This window comes from Pseudonaja textilis, chromosome 4 (assembly GCF_049901715.1).
Source record: "Pseudonaja textilis isolate UNSWEBS1 chromosome 4, rPseTex1.2, whole genome shotgun sequence".
Classification (NCBI taxonomy): domain Eukaryota; kingdom Metazoa; phylum Chordata; class Lepidosauria; order Squamata; family Elapidae; genus Pseudonaja; species Pseudonaja textilis.
The window spans coordinates 62,717,090-62,740,443 of record NC_141993.1 but is presented as its reverse complement, the minus strand read 5'-3'; the positions used below and the strand labels follow the sequence as shown (position 1 = coordinate 62,740,443).

The window sequence follows — 23,354 nt, the reverse complement described above, 5'->3', positions numbered from 1 at the left end:
TGATTAACTTTATATAAAAGTGCTTTCCTTTTTCATATATATAGTATATGGGTTTTATTACACAACTATTTTGCCAGAGTTACTGCTAGCACTGGATAAATAGTTGCATTTGCTTGCATCTTTATAGAGAATACTAACTACTGAACAAACTATATTCTTACTTAGAAATGAGAAATTGATATCTTCATATTATGATGTGCCAGAATACACAAATATTCCATCCTGCATAACTGAACAATAATCACACATTGAACAGAGGTGAGAAATTCAGAAAATGTGTTTTGATCTGCTTTTCAACACTGTTAAATACAACTTCCTCATCAGGAATCACTAGGATATCTTGACTACAAGTATTAGTAATTAGTTTCTAAGCAAAACGTTATTCTTAAGTTGCTAACTGTATGTCATATATTTTAACACTGCACAGACAAGTCTTCACACAGTACCCACAACTTCCCTGAATACCAATGAGTATGTATGTGGAATTTAAAGCATAGAAAAAGCTGATAATAAAAGAAGTGAAACATGTTCAACCCAACCATAACATTTAATCACAAATATGCAACTCTACTATGTAGAGTTTATGTTAAATGAGGAATTTTAAAGAACTCAGGAATGTACATCATGAAGTATAACACTGCAAATAATGCTTTTCTAAATAATGCAAAGACTTCCACATGTTAAAGCCGAGCCAAATGATTTTACAGAAAGTCTCCAGAATAATAAAAATGACACATAGCAGAACAAAATGTAAAAAAAAAAATCTAAATTGTGAAATGTTAACTTAGAAAAAAAATCTTTAGTTTTAAGGTTTATTTACTTTATTTACTTTATTATGCTCCACATAGAATCCCTTTGCTATATCAATTTTATTGTGCCTTAATATTGATACTGCCTTATTCTTATTCTATCAAGATTCTCTTGTTTTAATATCCTGCTTTTGCAGAGAAATATAGTACCTAAATTTATTTTTGTCTGCTTGTTCCTGTTTGTTTCTACATCTACAGTTCATCATGAATTTATTTCTTTTCTTTTAAGTCATTGAAATATAGCGGTATTGAACAGCTATAAATCTATAGAAAATCTTACAAGTTCTACCTGTTCCATAAACTGTACCCATAGTACTGTTTTATTTATTTATTCAACAATGTATGTAGTTGCCCATCTTATGAAATATAACTCTGGGTACTCCCAACAACAGGAAAAATAATTAACAACAGTAAAAAAAAATACTAAGGAATCTCACAGGATGTCTAACTACAATTCACCCCCATCATCCACAAAAAACATTTCTGATGCCAATGTCACCAATGCTTGTGGGAAAACCCAGATCTCTAAAGCTTTTTGGAAGGCTAGAAGATAAGGGCCTATCCTTTCTGTATTTCAGGGGAAAGGGTGTTCCAAAGGATAAGAGTGGGCTACCAAAAAGGTATGCTGCCATAAGATAAGGATTGGGTTACCAAGAAGGTAGATGCCATAAGATGCAATATTTAAAGAATTTGGAGTTTGCTCACTCTTTCAGACTTAGTGGAAGAAGAAGAATATACTTGCAAATAATCTGGATCTGTGCCATTTAGGGCTTTAAAGGTGATAATCAGTAACTTAAATTGCACTGGAAAAAAACTGGAAGCCAGTGCAGCTCCCACTGTAGTAAAGTACCATGAGCAAACCATGGGACACCGAAAACTGAATGCTTCCCCAACATTCCAGACCAGTTGCAATTTTCAGTTGCTCTTCAAGGGCAGCCCCATGTAGAGTGCACTAAAATAATCCAACCAAGATTTACATTATTATCCAATCCAATTATTTCTTTTTGAAGGGTTTGCATTGCCTTATTGATATCATATAATGAAGGAAGCATCAAAACAACCGTCATGGCTAGATTATTTTTTCATAGATAATCTTGCAGTGTCCAATGCCCTTGGTCTCCAAGAAATACTGGTTAGAGGCTAAGAAATGTTTCAATTTAGGCATACCATGCATTAATTAAGCATGACATCCAGTTATATCTACAACATTTTTACTTACCTTATAGGTTTTCTGTAATGAAAATCGTTAAAAATGACAATAATAATATCCTTGTGTTGGCTTTAAAATAATCCTCTCATTATCAGGGAAGAAAGTATGTTCTATGATATAATAGTAAGTATTAACTGCTTGTTTTCTCTTTGGTTGAAGCCAATCTTTTCCCTTCTTTGAGTCTGGAATTGTTTTTAATTGCACTTGTGGTCATTACCTGGCATCCATAGCAGAAGTGAAATTCAAACACCTCGCACCACCTTGGGAGTGGTGGTAGGAACAATTTGAATCAGCTGGCTCTGCCCATGCCCACCCACCTTCTTCCTTTTCGACACTGAGTCCCATCAAGCCACACCCACAGAGCCAGTAGGGGAAAAATTAATTTCACCCCGATCCATAGGTGAGAAAGAGAGGCAAATGACATCAAGCCTAGTAGTATCAGTCATTGAAATGCAGGTATGTCCTAGTTGCATTTGCTAAGGTGGATGTTATGTGTCGCTAAAGACCTCAATGGAGGGTAAGGCTAACTTGACAGCTTAATTTAAAAAAAATATTTGGCATTGAACTTATAATTAATTGCTTTTTATCCTAGTCATTTTATTATTTTTAAAATTCGTGTGTGTGTGTGTGTGTGTGTGTGTGTGTGTTGCATTTAGGTTAAACCTTACATGTATTTTCACTGATTTTATTTGGCTGCTTAGTTTGGGGGTGAACAAATTACAAATGCTCACATTTTAGTGATAGCACTCTTGCTGTTTTATTTCAAACCATCCATCCATCTATTCTGTTTTTCAGTCAAAAGTATATTTCAAAATTTTTAGAAGTGAACAAAACTTGTTCTCAACCAAACTTGCAGTTTCTTTCTCAGATCTCTTATTCTGTGCTTCTTCTTCTTTCCTTTATCCTTTTCCACCTATTATTCTTATTTAATCTTTTCCACCACTCAAATAAATCCAATATTTTATATGATAGTGTATGTTCATATTTACCTTTGATAGCCTGTTCTTGTTATTTTTTCACTATTGAATTTTAAATGATAAGCTCCCTTATGGCTAAAAGGGATCAGTTTTGTTTAGGAAACTGCAAAACAAATGGATCTTGGCATTACACTTACCTTTAAAACTAGCGTATTAGCAGCTGCATTAATGACAACAATAAAATCTATAAAACTTATCAATAATTTATATCCTGAATTCAAGTTTCTTCTGCTAAATGTATGCATTCTGGGTAAATGTATTCAAGGGCACACTGATTGAAACTCATTTGAATGATACAACTAATATTATTCTTGGCACTGCTGTACTTTTCAAGAATCGCCTTTCCCATTCTTCAAAGGGTCAGGTTGTGGGCATAGGGGAAAGAAGAGAAAAATATTAGCCACGTAAACAGGTTTTTTAAAATCACTTTTGGCTCTCAACTACATTACTGGGTTATCAAATAGCAACCATTTTATGTTATGATGAGTATACATTAGTAAGTGAATCGCATATCACATTTTTTTCCAGGAATAAAGAATAGGAGTTCAGCATTTACCTTCAGTCCTGTCTGGCAGCTTTGCACTCTTACTTGTTGTTCCAACATTTACAGTTTCAGAGGATGTGCTTAGTTTGGTACTGGGGTCTCGTTTGGGTTTTGGTGGTGGTTGCTTCCGGGAGCAGCTACTGCTATCATCATCAGTCCCTCCAACAGAATGAAGCGATTGGGATCTTACGGTAAAGCCACTTGAACAAGGGTGGGGCAGTCTGTCCTGAGGTGCAGGCATTGTCATAAACCCCATACGAAAATGTTTGCCTATGTAGCTTCCCTCGTTTGCTTTCCCCACTTCACCACCTAAGCTGTAAAGAAAGCAAAAGCATACAGATAGATATTTTATCAATCAATCAATGAACTTTAGCATGGTTATTGGGCAATTCAAAGAAGACATATTTTGGAAAAAAGCAAATAAATATAAATCTAAGTAATTATGCTATAAAATTGATGATGTGGTCAAAGTCCGTATTTTATAAAAGGTCAAACAAAACTTAGCTACAAAAGGGACTATTGTTTAATGACTGTAGTCATAACCAGATTTCATGACGTTTAAAGTAGGTAGTTTTAAATTGTTCATAATACTTGTTCTAATATTTAGGAAAAGCATTGCTTCAGTGTAACACAGACTTGCAGTCGCAGACCTCCTTATTTCATGCAAACAATTTCATGTAAACAATGAATAACTGCTATTACTTTATCAAAAAACTTTCTGAATCATTATTAATTTCACTTGATTTGCATTCAAAAGATGAAAATTACAATTGCAAGTGGAATGTGAGATCACTTAAATTAAGCACGAATCATCTTTTCAGGAATCTGTAGTTTTCCATGCTTCCTTCATTTTAGATAAATTTCCAAATCCTGTTATGTACAAATTCCTTCCATTTTTTTTGTCCTGATCAAGAAAGTGGGCAGGTAGAAAGAGTAAAGAGTGATGGAGAAATATGTATTTTTTTTAAAAAAACCTTCCCCACTATTTGACAACTATCAAGCAAGCTCAAAAATATCATATCCAAACATTTTAAGAAAGATAATGAAATTTATAAGCATAAAACATTTTATAGAGTCCCCCCCCCCCGGAAAGTAGAGAACACATTTCAACGTATTATTTAAAAAATAGTAATTGGGACCAATTGGGACCAATTTCCAGCACTAAGTGATGTGGCCATTACATGAGATTTGGCTGACACTACTGACTTTTTGTCCTCATCATTAAGTGGCTTCCCTCACTGATTTTTCTTGATGGAAGATGGCTCACAAGGTCACAAATGGTGATCACATGTTCCCTGGATGCTACAACTATCATATATTATATACCATACATGCGTCTTTGAATCTGAATCATGATCACATGACCACTTGGTTGCTACAACAAGCTTAAGTACGAAGACCAGTCATAAGTCACTTTTTAAGCACTCTTATAACTTTGAACAATCCCGAAACAAACAGTTGTAATCCTGGTAATCAAGGTAAGACTTGATTACCTATAATTAAATACTCATAGCTGAGTATTCAATATAAGTATCATTGCGGTTTAATATTCAGAGTGCTTTGTGAATGGCACCCACATCCACCCTGTATTCCAATATTGATTAATTTAGTTTTTTTTCATGTATTTTTAAAAATAGCTTAGGATTTGAACAACACTTGGCATACATTTTCACTGCAGCAGGTTGTTGCTTAGTCCCAGCAAACTGCATACACAAAATAGTTACAATTCCATTTCTTAAAATGCTGGAATTCTGCCAATCTCTGCTTGGTATAAAATGGAAATATTAACCCCACACTTCTTGCAAACAACTCATCAATTGGATTATTCTTTTTAAACTAGAAAAAATTAAGCTGAGGAAGCATGGATGCAGCACCTGTCACATCAACTAATCTCTCACACACAGACACACTTGGTTCTTCTGCATATATGTATCAGAAAGCACTGTCTTTTTACCTAGGATTATGCCAGTTATTTGATTTAGCCCCCATTTTTAATTTTTTTTTAAAGGAGATGTTTAAGTAGGCATTTTTCAATAGCTGTTGTTAAGAGTGGCCATGAATTGAATGGTGGACTGCCACAGTTCTTTGTGACACTGGACTTTCCATTAGATGCTATGATTAGCAGGATTTTAAAAATATTGAAGACTGCTCCCCCATACTCAGTCACATATGAGTAGACGCATTAAACTCATATGGGTTTATTTCTGAGTAGGCTCATAATAGATTTTTTTGATAATTTTAAAGCAGAAAACCAATTTCTTAATGATAATAGGGCTAAACAATGAAACAAAGTGTAACTGAATAAAGAGAAAAGCAATGAGTTTTTTTTTTCTATTCTTTTTAAACAACACCTCTGTGGTGAAAGCAATGATCACAATTTGGGTGGGCAGGTGAGTGGGATCAGATTGTGATTGTGTAGGATACTTATTAATTGTATAAAATATTCCACAAATACTATTTCCACATCTTAAAATTAAGCACACTTAAAGCCCGAGTAACAAACTTTTCTGCTTTTTTGTTGTTTCTACTTTATATCTTTATATTCCACCAAAAATCAGCCTGCTGCCATGTTAGTAAATTCTATAAAGATAGTAAAATATAGCCAAACAAACAAATGTTTTCCCTGATTTCTAAATCATACAGTAGTTTCAGTTCTTTGTGAATTGTTAATGCTAAAAGAACAAAAAATAGGATGTTATAATGAAAGCTGAAACTAGTTTTGTTTTACCTTTAAAACATATAAAGGTAAAGATCTCCATGTCAATCATGACTGACTCTAGGTCATGGTGCTCATCCCCGTTTCCTGGCCAGTATTGTCTGAAGACAATTTCTCTGGTCATGTGTCCAGCATGGCTATATGCCAAAGGTGCTGTTACCTTCTCATCGAAGTGTACCTATTAACCTACTTGCATCTGCATGCTTTGGAACTGCTCAGTCAGCAGAAGCTGGGGCAGGAATGGAAGCTCATCCCATTGTGTGGTGTTTAGGTCTCGAACCCAGACTGTCAGGTGTCCAGTTGACAAACTCAACATCTTTAACCACTGAGTCATCACACCCCCTTTTAAAATATATACTCTTCATTTTATTAAGATTCCATCTCACAGTGTTTTCTTATCAGAACAATCCCGTTTGGCACTTTATTTAGTAACTTATCACTTTGATCTAGGAACAAAAATGCCATATATAGAGAATTTTTTTCTTCCTCCTCTCCCAATAGTAAAAGAATACTGCAGTACGAACTCTATGTGGTAACTTGTGTTGAGTTGGAGAGATACTATCTGGGCCCATAACCAGCCAGGAAGCATCATCATCAACTAGACTTTATCCTAGACTCTTCAATTCCACACAACACTGGAAAACTATACACTGCACTGAGTCTGAATGAAAATATTCTGAATGGGTCAATATTCTGAATTAATCAATCAGTAGAAGAAGTGGTAATCCTTAGATTAATGCTATATACACCATATAGAAGCTTATATAGTTTTATATTCTGTCAACTATCTTTTCTACATTTCCATATAGAAATTTGTGAAAAGTATTGTTATTTTTTTCAGTTGACCACAATTGAAACTACTATAGCTTTTATCTTATTTCTATAAATTTTCATTGTGCCCAGAAATAATCATTAAGGTTCAAATATAAATGTAATTTCCTTTTGCTTTTTTATATTAATGATTTTGTCTTGAACGTTGATGTAAGGAGAATTAGTTGATCAGAGGCCAATGCTCTTGCCTTTTTGTAGCATAGGAAACAATGCAAGATTAAGCTGTGTTTTTTCTGCAAGAGAAAATGAGGCCGGATAATATAAATGGTTGGGTAGATGATCTCATTCTGTTACTTTTGACAGAACAAGGTCTGTGATCTTCACTATTCAAAAGATAAGCTCTTGCTTATTTCAAAATTCTATTACAGGAATTTCAGCATTCTGAAAATGCTGCACAGCTTATTAATATATATAGAAATATAAGTCCAGAATATTCCCCTAAGAGCTTTCCATTCAGATTTGGTCAGGTTCAAATTGTATAAGTTGCAAGGAAGAGTTGTCTGAAATCCAATACAGAATAATGCATTATGAAAAGAAGTATGCTAAAATGCAAAAATAAGAATATATATTTCAGACCGTTCATTCTCTAGTAAACCTACTGATGAATACTTGCTTTAGAATTGCATTTTTGATCATGGTGAGAATAGTTATTATGTAAAATAATCTTCATAAGTTTTAAGCTTTTGGACTTTGACTATCCTAGACACTTACCCAGCATGCCTTTGGATTTGGGCTGGACTGAGGTTAAAAATCTGTGTGGAGATTTTTTTCCATGAAAAAAGAACCTTACAATACCATATTACAAATCAAAATTTTATCAAAAATCAATTTATTTATTAATGGTCGTGGATACAGAGAATGACTAAGGGATTTCAACAGAGGTTCAAGACATTTTTAAAATAATATATTTTGATTTACATATGCATTTTCTTACTTTGGAAAAAGAATATAAGCAACTTCTCCTCTAAACTAATTAGCATATTCAGATTTTAGGTAGCATAGGATACAATCCAGTCGGAACATTTTCCTATGTGAATCCCACTGACAGCTGTACAAAAAATATGGAAATTCTTTGAAGATTGTGCTTCGTGTTTTCCAATTCAATTATTTAAATCTAATGACATTTCTTTCAATGACAAATTATCTGAGAATTAAGGACTCAAACTTCTTGAAATCTCTATTTCCATTAACAATACATATAAAATATAATACTGAGCATATATTTTATATGTGTATGTACTTATGCAAACATAACTTTTTTACTTAGTGTCAGAAAAGTTATTTCAGGATTAGCATAAATTGGAACTGTAAATTGGAATGTGTCTAAAAATTGAAGCTGTACTATTTTTAATCCAGTCAAGACAAGATTCTTCAGTCCATGAAGAATCCCATTAATGGGAGGAGAAAAATAAAGAAGGCTTACATTCTAACAGCTGCACATAAGCTACTCTTGAAAAAAAAAAACTATATTATACAAACTGATCTTTTTTTCAGTCTTGTGCACAGCTGTGTGCAGATTAGTACGTATGCATAAAACACATCTTTTTAAAATGCAAAGTATTTTGAGTTTATTTAGATTTTTTTTTCTGAACAAAGCTCTTGATTTATGGTGTGGCTGTTGCTTTTCTGTGTCAGAGGTACTAGTTCTTTCCCAATGAAAATGTTTGTATCGTAAAGAACATCTTTACACCCAGTCTTATTTTTAAAACAGATTCATGAAGAGTCAGATTCCTGGACCTCCTACATTTAACCCATACAACCATATATTTTAATAGAGAGTTAAGCACCTGCCCATAGGGTGCCAAATAAAATGGAATTATATTCCATTCCATTCCAGAATGGCATCTATATGTCTTGGATGAAATCTAGTTCTCATTTAGTTTTAATTGCCAGAGATGGGAAAGTGTTTTGAAAGTTGACCTTGGCTAATCTCAAAAAACCCTTAGCGGGGTTTCATCTGGTAGTATTTGGAAGAAAAAACTATCAGGAAATCTTCAGATTATGGTATGACAATCAAAAACAAGTCCCACATAGGGCAGTGGTAAACCATGTCCATACCATTACTTCAAAAATATCATGAATATAGTCATCAAGATGTCACATGCAAATCAAAGGAGACTTTGAAATTTTCTTTAGTTTACCAACCAGATTATTACATCTCATCTACAGAAAAGTATTGAGATTTGTGTAGTGATGCTATAAACCAAAATGGAGGAATGGAGAGTCTTTTAAGGGAATAAGAATAATAAGATACAACAAACGAAAGATAGAAGTTCTTTCTTATAGCCTCAGTTTGGAATAGGAAAAACTACTCCAAATCTGAATGCGACAAAGCTCCTATACCAAAAGTAGAATACATTCAACTGCCCAGATCTGCAGAACTGTCCTGTATTAATATTCATATAATTATGCTTATTGTATCCTATGACTACTATTAAGTGTTGTACCATATGATTTTTGACCACTGATGTATATAACTTTTCTTTTATGTACACTGACAGCATATGCACCAATTACATTTGGCCAATAAAGAATTCTGTTCTATTTTATTCTATCTGCGGTTTTGGCTGATTTTTTTTGGCAACACCAAGATGCCAAAAGTTGCCAATGAAAAGTTTTTGCATTAGAAAAATTTCTGCACGATCTCTTCTGTGCTATCGGGGTTGCCTAATTTAGGGGGAAAATGTTACCCAAAACAACCAAACCAAAAGCAAAACACTGAAAGCTCCACGTTCAGTGAAACCTCTGAGCTTTGAGTGGGCCATTATCTGCGATCCTCTGTTGCAAATAAAATGGATTTCCACTTGAAAAACTCATAACCATGGATCTCCAAGCTCATGTAGAATAACTGCACTATCTGAGACATTATCTGTAGAGCCACATAATGCTTGCCTCAAAGGGCTAATATTGTCTTGGTTGGCTGCTGGGAGAATTTTCTCTCCCATATTTTAAAATTAATTTTTAAATAAAATTGATCTTCCTGGCTGTCAACGAGCATCTTTTCTCAATTCTGTTAGAAAGTATTAATCATGGTTCAATGAACCAGAACTTTTGTGAACATTTTTCATTTATCACTTAGGTATCCTTGTTGCTTTGCTTAATTTCCACCCTTTTACTGAATGTTGTTTAAGGGCTGTCACTGCATGTTCATGACCCAACATCAAAAGGGTGTTAAATTTTTTTAAAAAATAATTTCATTTCTTATTTTTGAAACAGTTGATTTGGCAATGCTCACTCATGAAGAAATTTTGAACATAATGAATAATAGCAACAGTTTATCATATACCAGCACTAATATCCATTGTCCCAATATACCTTAATATCTAACCTGTCCCATTTTTTTTACTACACCTATCCAGATTCTGAAAACTAATTGTACAATATAAAAGTCATGTACTGTATTTCTCAATTTTACAAAATGGCAAGCACCAGAACATAACTCATAAAACTGAGTGAGAAAACTTTAATATTAGTCACCTGCCCTTGTCCTCTGTGCATGTGAAGCTAAAGACACATGACTTTAATATGATAAAACTACTCCATCCAATATTGTAGATCAGTATTGACAGCTTTCAGACTTGTGTTTCATCCATGCCTAAAAGGCTGCAGGGTCTCGTTCACTAATATTCAAATTTTCCTTTGAAATATGTGCTGGAGTTCTATTTATAGAACATCTTTATTCATAACAAAATCATAGCTAGTGCTACAATGGAATATTTAATCCTTTATGCCCAACTTTAATCCTGGTGAGTTTATTTCTTGATGGAAGGAACTGTCTTCAACTGGGACTGTCACATGAATAATTAAAATAAGATCTCTGTTTCTCTCTGTGTTTTTGTCTGTATATAAATGGCACTCATATATATGCCAACATACTATTCTTTTTCTGGATAAGCAACATGATGCAGAATACAGGCAATGAATAAGATATAATAAAACAAAGAGGCTAAAATATGTGGTAAGAATAATTAAGCAACAGATTTGCATCATCAATATTCATCATTTCCCATATTTTTTATTATTTTTGTTTGTTTCTATCATATTGATATACCATTCATATGTGATCCTTTATTCCTTAAAATTCTCACTTTTTTTGTATTCAATTCCACAATTTTCTCTCAACCCATCCACTCTTTTTCCATATATTTATTCTACAATTCAATCTTAATTCATTCTGTTTTTTTCATAATAGTTATTCACTTTCCAATCAACATATATTGATTCACTCATTTAGTCTTTACATTGCCTATATTCCCAATATATCAGTCCTTCTGCTTCCACTGGAGATTTTTAAAATAATCTTAAATATTTTTATGTGAAATTTAATATTTATAGTGATGTACAAAGAGATACTGTATACACAACACAGACACACAAGATATTTTTCCTGACACACAAAATAATTCCTTATGTACTTACCACATCCCTTATACTGTATTTTATATAATAAAGTCCAATAAACTCAAACTCAAAATACAACAAGAATTTCTAATAAAATATTCCACCAACTAAATTGATTACTTTATAGTGTGCATTATATGACCATATTGTAAGATTTTCATTCCCCACTCCTTTTTGGAGAAGGGGAATTGATAGTACATTCACATTATTTAAGTATTCAAATATGCCTGTTTGAAGCATTATGAAAAATATATGTTTCTTTCTGAAAATTTATAGTCCAAATCAGTTTGCCCATGTCTTGTTTTGTTTTGTTAATATAGATTTTTAATATAGATTTTTCTTTGACATGCATGGATTTCCTTTCATAGCCAGTAAATAAAGTTCTTACATGTCTGTTCCTGAAGGTGGTGCTTTTATTTTATTTTATTTTATTGGGGCGGGGGGGGGGGAGGTTGTTAAGCTTTCATAAATATGCTCTGCCTAGAATCTTTTACAAAACATTATTATTTTATAGAGAGAGAGAGAGATGGACAGATAGATATAGAGCTTTGCAAATAGAGCAAAATAATGTAATTTCATTAAATATCAGATTTTACCTCCTGAAAGAAAAAAAGTATTTCTTTATTATATCTTTCGATGTCACATTGAATTCAACATCATCCCTGTAGCTTGAATTTAAGATGAAATTGTTTCAGAGAAAGAAATATGAATCTGCCCACGACTCTTTTAAATTAATTTTTAAAGAAAGTCCAGGCAGCCTGAAATAAAGATTTGTAATATTTATTTCTTAGCAATTAACTTTGAGTGAACTATTCTGCACCTCCTGGAATGGCTTGACATATAATTTTAAATCACAGTTTGGACCAGCCTTTCTCAACTCATGTTCCAATAAATCCCCAAATCCCATGGAGGGTTGCTAGAAGCTCCACAAGACATTGTGACAGGAAAAGAATCACTTTTTAACTTCATATTTTGTACAATGCTGTTGTTCAAAGTGGTGAAAAATTTGTGATGCTGTCTATTTATGTGATGCTCTTGCCAAATGTGTGTTATTGACCTGCTGCTTTGCTGTTATAAACACTATAAAACATGTATTACATTAGAAGTGGAGAGTCCTATTATATTTTTCAAAGTTTTAAAGATTTTTATGCAGGGGTTTCCTAAGTCTTGAAAATTGATTCCAAAATTTCACCTGAATAAAAAGTTGTGAAAGGCTGGTTTGGATTATATATGTGTGAATGCTGTGCTATTACTTCCCTTCTCTCTACATATATACAATTCTCATCCAATCTGTCCTCTGAATTGAGAAAACAGTAATTCGTTTGGAAGAATGGAGGAATGTTGCTGGAACCCAAGACAGCAAAACCAATTCAATTCAAAGTATATTTTTCTATTCTGGCATAGTTTGTACAGTGGGACACTTTTAAATGTAGTCCTGATAAAGATAATCAAAGCATGCAAATAAAGCAAAATGTGTCATGTTTGAGCCTTACTCAGAACAGATTTGGTGTTTTCTTGAACCATCTCAAAATGTATGGTAACCACTAGTCTTATTATTATATGGCTCTATGTTGGCACAATTTATTAACTGTTGAATTATATGATTACCAGAGAAAAGAGCTATGTTTGATTGGGATTCAAACTGATTTAACTAGAGGCTCATTGGGCATTTTGGATATAAATAGAGGTCTAACAAATCAAGAAGGTAGCTATGACAGCGCGATCAAATTCCACCCCATTTTAAATCCATTAGCCATCCTGCCCTCTGGAACATCTTAGTCCCAAGTGAGGTCAGTTACAATTCTCCTGACCTTCCATAAAGAGCTCTGCCAGTTGGCTTGGGGTGCCAAACAGAGGGGCTTCATGTTGCGAGTGGTTGATGAACAACAGATCCCACCCTCTCCCTCTTTCATCATATTCCCTTTCCCCATCTTTTTAGCTAGGTTGATTTTACAATATGTATAGTACAGCATTTATACTATTATAAATTACATCGTTTTATGTTTTAATACTGTAAACCATCCAGAATTACTGCATGGCAGGATGGGCAGCTAATAAATTTTACAAACAAGCAAACAAAGAAATAAACAAGCCACTTGTCAAAATTACTAGGTGGACCAAACAGGAACATGACCAGATGAGTTAATTCTACTTTATTGTAGACTACCTTAAGAGAATTTTGTGTGTCTAAATATGCAATTTTTCTCTAGCTTTTTTACAGCCTGTTTAGGAAGTATAAAATTAATGAGGGTCTCTTCCAAGCCTCTTGCCCCATTTACTGTTCTAATATAAACAACGTTATCTGAGCCTTCCCTAGATAGTATCTCTAGCACCTACATACCATTATTCCACTGCCTTGGTTTCCTTTTCACCAGCCCTGCAGATGTACCTAGATGTAATCCTGCTCTATAATACATTTACTTTAGATTATATTGATCCCGATAATTCTAAATATCTTTGTGAAGGAGAAGCCTTGCAGTGCCAGTATCAGTTCTTCCTTCTCCTTGTTTCTTCCTTTAATGTCTGAAGAGCACTGGGCCACTCCTGGTTCTTCCCAATTATAGAAAGAAAATGCAGAAAGCACCTATGCTGCAGGAAGATTTGGACAGGTGGCAACCTAGAGAAAGACTCTGCAGGCAAAGAAGTGGAGCTACCATCACAATAAATTGCAGATTAGCAGGCAACTGATGGTGAAGGAGAAGCAAGCTTGGAGATCAGAAAACCAAAGCAGATAAGCTTAAAAGGGGAAGCAAAGCCCAGCAGCCTTACCACTCCAGCAGAGATGCTGAGAGCCTACAGCCATTTAGAAACTGGTGAAGCATCTGCCTTTCACTTTACAGCCCTCAGCACAGACTGGGAAATTACACAAAGCTAACTTTTCCACAGCCCTGTAGTATAGTACTGATGGAAACACTAATTTGCAGGTGGCTCAGGCAACAAAAGAGAACAAAATTGTTCATTGTGCTGTTTTGAAATTATACAAGCACACTGGCACAGACATAGACATTAGTATAATATAAGTTTGGTGATAAGTGTAAATTTAGAGGTTATGAAATAGGAAAGTTTGTTAAACCTTTTACATAAGAAAAGCTTCCCTGTAAACACAGAGAAGACTAAAAACAGTCTCTTTGTTAGCAGTTTGTACCATTTTCCAAAAAGAAGCCCCCACAACCTCAGATATCTCACTTTCTTCCAAATGTAAGCATTGTGAATCTTACATCTTACCAGCTAACTCTTAAAATAGAAAAATTAGGCTTTATCACTTTATCAATTGTCAGTGTGATATTGGGGCTATATATTATGCCAGTGGACCAATTCTGCTATATGCAAAGCTTAATCTGCTTTAGCTGCCTCATGAAAAGCCCTTTTTCTGAATCTCGCAGACTTAGTCACATGTCAGACAATTGCAAACTTTCAAATGATTAATAGTGACATAGTTTCTATGTTATATGAAACAGATTATCAGACTAAATTTACTTCGATTTGATGTTTTTTGCTACCTTGTAGAACAATCTGAGTGTACTTACCTCAAAATTAAAGACAGTTGCCTTCATTTAATGGACATTTGTTAGATTATAGCCTTTCTGCAGGCTTTACTGTAGCTGCAAGTTTTATTATCTAGTTCTAGTAAAAGATAAAAATGATATAATGATATTTCCAATTATTATGAATGAGAAATTGAGCTTCAGATCCAAATACAATAAGACACTCTGCAGATCCATTCTAAGTTGAATCAATTTATTTTCTGTACCAAAATATGAATCAAATTTCCTTATCAAGTCCTTTGGTTGGTAAATATTCATGTTAAAATTATTTTTGATTTGAAATCATTGGTAGCTAAAAGTTAGATATATTCATATATATATGAATAGAGACTGAAAAAAGACCTGAAAGCATGAATCGAAGAGATGATTCCACCAGACTGTCAATTATTTGGAAGCCTGCACTCACAAACAAAAAAATCTCCACACCACTAGCCAGGGAAGCACCTGGGCACAAACAGATCCCCCCTGATACCTCCAGCCCAAGCACACCCCAACCAGGCACCCAGATGAAACCTAGCTTCCTAATAAATGATAGCTGTCCATTTACTCAGAGCCAAGCTGCACTAAAAGCCTCCAATGTTGCCAGACAATAAAGACACACAAAAAAGCCACAAAACAGACAGAAGATATTAGAAACACCAATCAAGCAGAACACAGCAAGCTCCAAGACCAATGAACACAGACCAAGACTCCCAACCAATCAGGATGAAGAAAAAACCATTCTGGCACAGCAGTAGGCTAGCACCAAATTTAAAACTGAAATAACTGTAAAAGTCTGACTCACAGACAAACACAATACAGAAGCCTGATGATGGCAGATGAGATTCTGCTGAAACATTGCTACAACTTTAAAAGCACAACTATAATGACATGGGAAAATACCCAAACAAAGCTGAATAACATACATACATACATACATATTCAAAGCTAAATATAAAGTAACACAGTTAGACCTACTAAAAAACTGTTCTCCATTTATTAATCTCTTTTCCAAGAAATATTCACAAAAATGTTCCTATTTCGAGGATATTTTTTCCATAATCTGGGAGTTATTAATTTAGTTATTTTATCCTGCTATTAGCACAATTTATCATCGTTTCCAGTTGCCCAAAATAAGTTTTTGAAATTTCTTTTTCATATTAGTTGATATTTTTGTTTCTTGGCTGTTAATATTTTCTTTATTCTTTGGATTACTCTATTTTTAAAAGACTGGTGTAATTTTATTGTAAACCTCCCTGAATAGGGCAGGGGATGATCAATTGGGAGAGGTTAAGAGATAGAAGATTAAACTACCATATTTCCAGCTCTTAATAGGGCATCAATTTGAGGAAGACAATAAGTTATAAAGGTTATTACTAGCTTCTCTCCTGTGTGAGGGACACTATCCCTTCTTTTTCCACCATTCTAGGAAGGATGCTGAGAGTTATACCTTTCTCATTAATCACTCTTATGAAGATGGACAATTATACTCCCTAATAATGGAATGGTGAGATAACTGATGCACAGCAGTTGCTGAAGAATGAAACCTAGCAATTACTTGAAGAGATCTGCGATCCTCTTCCCTATAAACATTAATTATGAAAAAGATCTGTTACCACAAGCAAAAATGCTGAAACTTTGGAATATGTACGTTATATGTGTGGGTTTTCTGCAGAAAAGATTTATCATATAATGATAACATGAATGGTATAGTGACCACAAATACATAATGACAATTCATCTGTTTCAAAAGTTGTAACATCATTTATTTCTACCAATCATTTCTTTTATTTACAATGCTGTTTGTATTTGTAATCTGACTTCTTTAGGGAAACTCTTAAGCATGAGTCTGCTTAGTGCTTTGAAGTGGTGAAGTCTTTCAGAAGTTTTCCCAGGATAAATGTTTATATGGTAAGCAGGATTTTGATTGTCTCAACAGTGATGGCTAACCTTTCTGTCCTCACATGCCAAAAGTGCCAGTAGCCATAAGGCAATGCACCCAGGCCCTCCCACACCCCTGTGCATGGGTGCATGAACCCCGGTGGGCTGTGCATCTTTGTGCATGCACGTGCAACCCCTCCACATGCACCATGCATTTCTGCACATGCACACATGTCTCCTGCGCATGTCCCACCCCTCGCACATGCGCGGCAGCTACCCAACGAGGCGGGCAGTGCCTGGTCTGGGGTGATGGCTCGCATGCCAGCAGAGATGGCTCTGCATGCCACTTCCACCACTTGTGCCATAGGTTTGCCATCACAGAGGTAGAAGATATATGTTTAAGAATTTCTGTTTAATGCTCTTTTTTGTGTTAGTTGTATTCTAGTTAATGGTTTTGGAAACCTTGGAGGAACTTGCTAGATATGAATTCTATATTACTTCCATTACCATTGTTGGAAACATGCCTCATCAGCCATTCATTTTTAGTAGCAGTAAGTTCTGAGGGATCTCTGAACTTTTTGGCTGAGGAGATTTATCTGTTTAATAGGCTCTTTAGATTGCCAGCTACCCAATTAATTAAAAGTCTGAGAACTTTGGTAAGTGGACTAATTTTAGAATGGAGGAAGAATAAGGACTTCAAAAAAATGTGACATTGATGGGTGAACTTAAGTCAGAGGTATTTAGGGAACATGTTAGCTGGGCATTTTGAGTGCAGAGATTGCAGAGTTTTCTGATCATTCAGCATTTAAGTACAATGGGTGCCAGCTAAACCCTATCATATAGTTGTTTGTAAAGAAACACTTGGAAGGAAAACATTTGTAGAATTCTATAGGTAAATAAGGTCTGGGTGCCTATAAGACCTCCCAATATTAGCATTATCAAAGAAGCACAGAATTATGAATGCCATGGTTATTGCTAATTTTGCAGTCATTTGAAAATTTCCACTCTAGATGGCTGATTTAATAATTAAAAGTGCTGCCAAGAATGAATCATGTCTTTCAAAAAACTACTAAATATTTAACACACAGCTGAAACTTTCCAGGAAACATTTCATGTGAAGAGTGTAGAGTGGTTTGTGTTGAATTTTTTATTACAAAATGGTGCCTAAACCTTCAGCTGCTAAAAGTGTAAAATGAATGCTGGCATTTCTCCCAAGACACATACCATTACATTCCCCAGATTTGCTTTGGTTTTTGCCCTCTGTTGCTATGTTTTTAAAACTACTACAAATTAAGGAAAGGCTGTTAGCTTTCTTTTACTATCTTGTAAAAGAATGTTCTATCTTGTTCAGTGTGTATTTGTAATTCCACTTAAAAGAACCCAGGAGAAAATAACTAATATGCTTCAGTTTGACCTATGTAGGTGAAAATCTGAATAATGTAGGAAGGCATATGTCTTCAAGTACTGTAATTTTAAAGCTAAATTGTTTTTAAAATTTAAATTATTATTTAAAATTTAAAGCTAAAGACCTGAATATTAAGGTATTTTTAAAGCAACATTTTTCTGTTCTTACACGTCCGTAAAAAAACGTTCATAAGAAGCATAGGTTTGCATGTACAGTTGGGATAGGCTATGAAAAGCAACAAGATTTCTAATAACTTTCCCCCTGAGGCTATAGATATACTAATAGTGCACCTATTAGTCTACATTCATTTTGTCCAATTTCAGCAATAGCTATAGGGTCAGTTAGCTATAGGGTCAGTTGCAGGTTTGAAGTTGCCCAAAAGAAATTATCTGGTGGATTCATTTATCTGCCAATGAGCCCCTTCTGGGTTGTCTGTTTGGAACATATGAAAGCACCCCAAGAAAAACTTGTTTCTAGCTAGTGACTCCACAGAAGCTTCTAGAAATAGTGTGCAGAATTTATTCAATGCTTTGGAAACTGCAATCTTCATAAAAACCACTAGAAAGCAACCTGAACTTCATTGGTTCCAGTACACACAAGTAGCTTTATTGATGTTGTAAAATGCCTGAGTTATTCCACAGGGACAAATGAAGATTTTACTGGTTTACTGACCTATTTTTATGAGAATCTGAGAAGTTCTTAAATCACAATCATAGCAATAATTTGTATGAATCTAGTTACCCTAGATATTTAGAAGTAAAAAAGAAATATTGAATGACTGGTTTATTGGTGACAATGATGCCAATTCAATTACACAGTTGATTAATAATCAATAGAGCAGAGAGGAAAAAGGCAGTATTTCTTACTGCATCATTTAAAGGCAGTACTTCCTACTGCCTCAAAAATATTTTTTATTATCACAAAATACATTTGACTTTATAAATTATGACTGTTTCCCTTATGAATATTCTTTATATATTTTAATATTAAAAATAACAATTATATGAAAACATAATTTTGTTTCTTTAATGAAAGAATGTACTATTTGGTTGTTGTTTTTTTCTTCTGTTCAGTCATATCTGATTCTAGGAGACTGCTGGACAGGTCCTAGCAATTTTCTTAGTAAATATTTCAGAAGCAGTTTGCCATTTCTTGCTTCCTTGGGCTGAACGAAAGTAATTGGCTCAGGTTTATGTAAAGGTGGGAGTAGAACTCATGGTCTCCCAGTTTCTAGTCTGATGCCTTAACCATTACATCAAAGATCTACTAGTTATATGTCTTATTCCAGCTATGTGACTTGTAAACTTAATTAAGAGTAAATGATAATCACTTTCTGTTTTTTTTTAAAGAAAACAATACAGGCTTTTTCCATAGTTTGTCATCTGCAGAATAATTACACTGTTCATTTTACTTTAACACGCTTAAAATCTTGTTGTTGTTTTTTTGTTAATAGTATTTAAGTTTAAGCCTGACCCAGAATGAATCTTGATTCTACAGAAGAAACCACTGCATGGTTTTCAGTCCTATTTCCTGCAGATTAAGAAGGTGAAGGGCAGGAAACACCCCCCCACACACACACACACAAAGGGATGGGGAACCACTGCCAATCCTTCACACATTTATCTGAAAATAAGTTATATTGAGCTGAGTGAGATTTGTTTGAGAATAAAGATGCTTACAGTTGCATGAATGAACTGCTGGCAATCAAACAGTAGCATTTGTCTTAACAGATGCCTCAAAGACATAGGTTAAGTTGCAAAACTTTCTCATAGATTTCATACACAAATAGACACATAATAATAATTGGTTAGTTCGTTCAAATATCTGCATATTAGCTGCAAGGTATTGTTAGGATTAAAAATCAGTAGATATCTTAAACTAGGTCAGACTGTTAATTTAATTCAGCATTAGGAAGCATGTGGTATTTCTGCTCATTGATGTGCTCATAATAATCTCCCTTGGTGCCCAACCTCACTTGATTTTTTAAAAATATATAGCCTAATTAAAAATAAATAAATAATAGGGAGTTTGCCTATCAAAAAATCCAGCTTCCAGTACTATATTTATTTCAAAGAATCTCTGGTTAGAGGATATAGAAGCAAGGACTAAATCAAAAGTTTGCTAAACTCTCCACCCTCACCTTAACCCCAAAACAGAATGACCAAAGTAACTTGAGAAATGAGCTCTTGGCATAGCCATTTTGTCAATAGTAGCTTTTTTTAAAATACATTTTAAAAGAAAAACTGTATCCTAAGTATTCTTTATTTATCATGATATTTCTGATGTGACAGATTAGCATTGTTTACTATCAATGATAACAGCTTATAGTTTCTGGGTGGCCTGTGGCTGCCATGGAACCAGAGACTTGGTTAGATGGTTCCATTTTTTAAAATTCTTCCTTCACTTTGACTGTATTTTGACTATTTGTTACTATGGTTTTTATGTTTGTATTTTCTATTTTTATATTTTTATGTACTGTATTTGTTGGGAGGTAAATGATATCCAGAGTATCTTTGGTAGTGAGATGGGGAGCTATATAAATAAACAAACAAATAAGTAAATATAGTCAAATCTGACTAGATATTTGGCCAGACTTCAGCAAATCTCTTCTATGTCATTACTGGTCACTTGTAGAAGAGAAAGAAGCTACCACCAAATCTGGAGTGAGATGGGGAAATATCATCAACACTATCTGAAGTTAGGAGGAATGTGCAAATTTAGAATGTGCAATTTTTTTTAGCATCAAGAAGACTTTGATAAGAATCCAGCTTATCCAAAGCATTTGAAAACTCATCAACCAAATTTACTCATGCATAAAGAAGATACAGCTCTTTTCAGTTTGAGTGTGTGTATTTGTGTGTGTGTAAGAACTGACATAAACTGAAATTTCTGTCAGACAGCAAGCTTTTCCTGTTGGATTAATTTGATGATCATTATTTCCTGACTCAACAACACATAAATCATGCCAGCCATCACACAGTAAAACAGCCTCTGCAGTTGTTCTTTTATATTGCACTACATGTAGTGGGAGGTGAATGCAAAGCAGCTGGTGTTTGCATCAGATTCAGGAAGAAATAGTCTCCAGATATAAATTCACCTTGATTTTTCACTGCGAAAAATACATCAATAATTGTACCATACTAAGAGAAAGAGAAGATCTGTATTTTGGCTTCATATGTTGTAAGAAGAACATACAAGAAGTTTAAAGTATTTTTTTTATTTTTTATACTATGTTATATGAATTTTGCTTTGCTTCTGTTATTTTTTCATAAAGCACACCCTGGAACATAAGTTTTTTAAAAAATAACTTAGGAGAATATGGATTCTTCAAGAGTGCATGAATTTGAGATTCAGAGATGGCCAAATGTTATTGGAATTTGAGATTTAAGATTCATAGGCAGCAAGAGTTGATGTGAATTTGTTCAAGATTTTATCTGCAAACCAGAGACACTTAGGAGAGATGAGAAGTATAGAATTTTGATCAATAAACAAATAACCACCAGTAAAAATTGTTATAAACAGTGAAAGACTGTTTGGATATTCCTGGAAGAATGTATCTGTTCCAGAATTTGTAAGTTGGCTTGATTAAATTTGTAAACTTTAAGCCCTTGAATTAAATTTATTAGTAAGGAGAGGAAAAATCAGAAAATCTGACCCTGTGGCCTAGATTTAATTCAATCTTCCAAAATAGAATTATAACAAAATGAAAAAAGTTATATAATTTCAAATATGAATGTGGGAGGGAAGTAATTTTCTTTTATATTTAGAATTAGATATGATTTATTGTGTGTATTTAGTTTTGTTGAGTTGTTCAGGGGAAATTTTAGTATTTATTTATTTCCCACCTGGCTTTGCTTTTTTTAAGAGTGGGGGTATCTTTCTTAGGTTTTTTTTTAAAGGTTAAATTTTGTAATGGAATTCTCTGACCATGGGAATGAAAAAGAATATTTCCAAAAATATTGCAAAACATGCACAGACATACATGTTGATGATATCAAGTAAATAATCATCATTCTTTCCATCAAGGCTTTGTTAGACAGAAGATCAAAGGGAATACAAAGATGTGCCTTAATTTACAATACTCACTGATAAATGAGTGCCTAAAACATCCAATTTCCAGGATTCTAGAACCTAACCCACAGTTTCTCCAACTTGACAATGTTAAGATGTGTTGACTTCGACTCCCAGAATTCTCCAGCCAATATGTGAATTTTTTAAGAGGTGTATTCACTTATACGATAATATTACAAGTATGTTGTTATATAGTTACTTAGCATATAATTATATGATAATATTAATTGTAATGTTTTGACATTTAATAAAATATTGTCTACGCACCTCTTTTAAGGCAAAAACTGTAGAGTTAAGAAAAGGATAGCATAATAAATGTGCTGAAATTATGTGAACTAATGCAAAACATTTTTTAAAATCACAAATAGTTTAGAAAGTAAAATTTTACTAAATATTGAAGAGGCTCTGTACCCATGTATAACTTGCTATTCTAGGCTGGAAATTTTGTTGATGTGTCTTGTTCTCAAGATTATCCTCTTTTTGGAATAATGTTTATGTTGTTCTGCAACAATTTGTTTCAGGGAAAAAAGATTCTTTGTGTGGCTTTCCATGGTATACCTGTATTATTTATTTATGTATTTATTTATTTCTTTGGGCTTCAAGTGTTGATTCCTGACATATCATTTTCTTGACAAGGTTTTTCAGAAGTAGTTTGCCATTGCCTTCTTCCTAGAGAAGAAAGAAGAGAGGGATTTTTTCCACGTTTCTGAGAGAGTATGCAAGATCACCCAGATTCTATGAAACTAGAACTCATGGTCTCCCAGTTTCTAGCCTCATGCCTTAACCACTATACCAACTGGCTCTCTACTATTATGAATATATTATCATTACTGTATATATATTTGACTATGTTATAAATACACTGGAGTATAATATATAGACTAACAGCAGCTTTTTATCTTATATCTACTCACACAATAAAGATGACTCAATATAAATGAAGATGGACAAGTAACAGTAAAGCAACCCAGGAAAATAGGTAGAC

The 23,354-nt window shown here is 33.9% G+C and overlaps 1 protein-coding gene across 2 annotated transcripts in view; it reads right to left on the bottom strand.

Annotated features, from left to right (window-relative positions):
• NYAP2 (neuronal tyrosine-phosphorylated phosphoinositide-3-kinase adaptor 2) overlaps window positions 1-23,354 on the bottom strand; it is a 126,783-nt gene that overhangs the window by 56,345 nt on the left and 47,084 nt on the right. For both annotated transcript variants that reach the window (XM_087933220.1, XM_026701127.2), the window contains one exon: window positions 3,553-3,854. In XM_087933220.1, coding sequence (XP_087789346.1) covers window positions 3,553-3,854 — 302 coding nt within the window. The remainder of the gene's footprint in view (window positions 1-3,552; window positions 3,855-23,354) is intronic.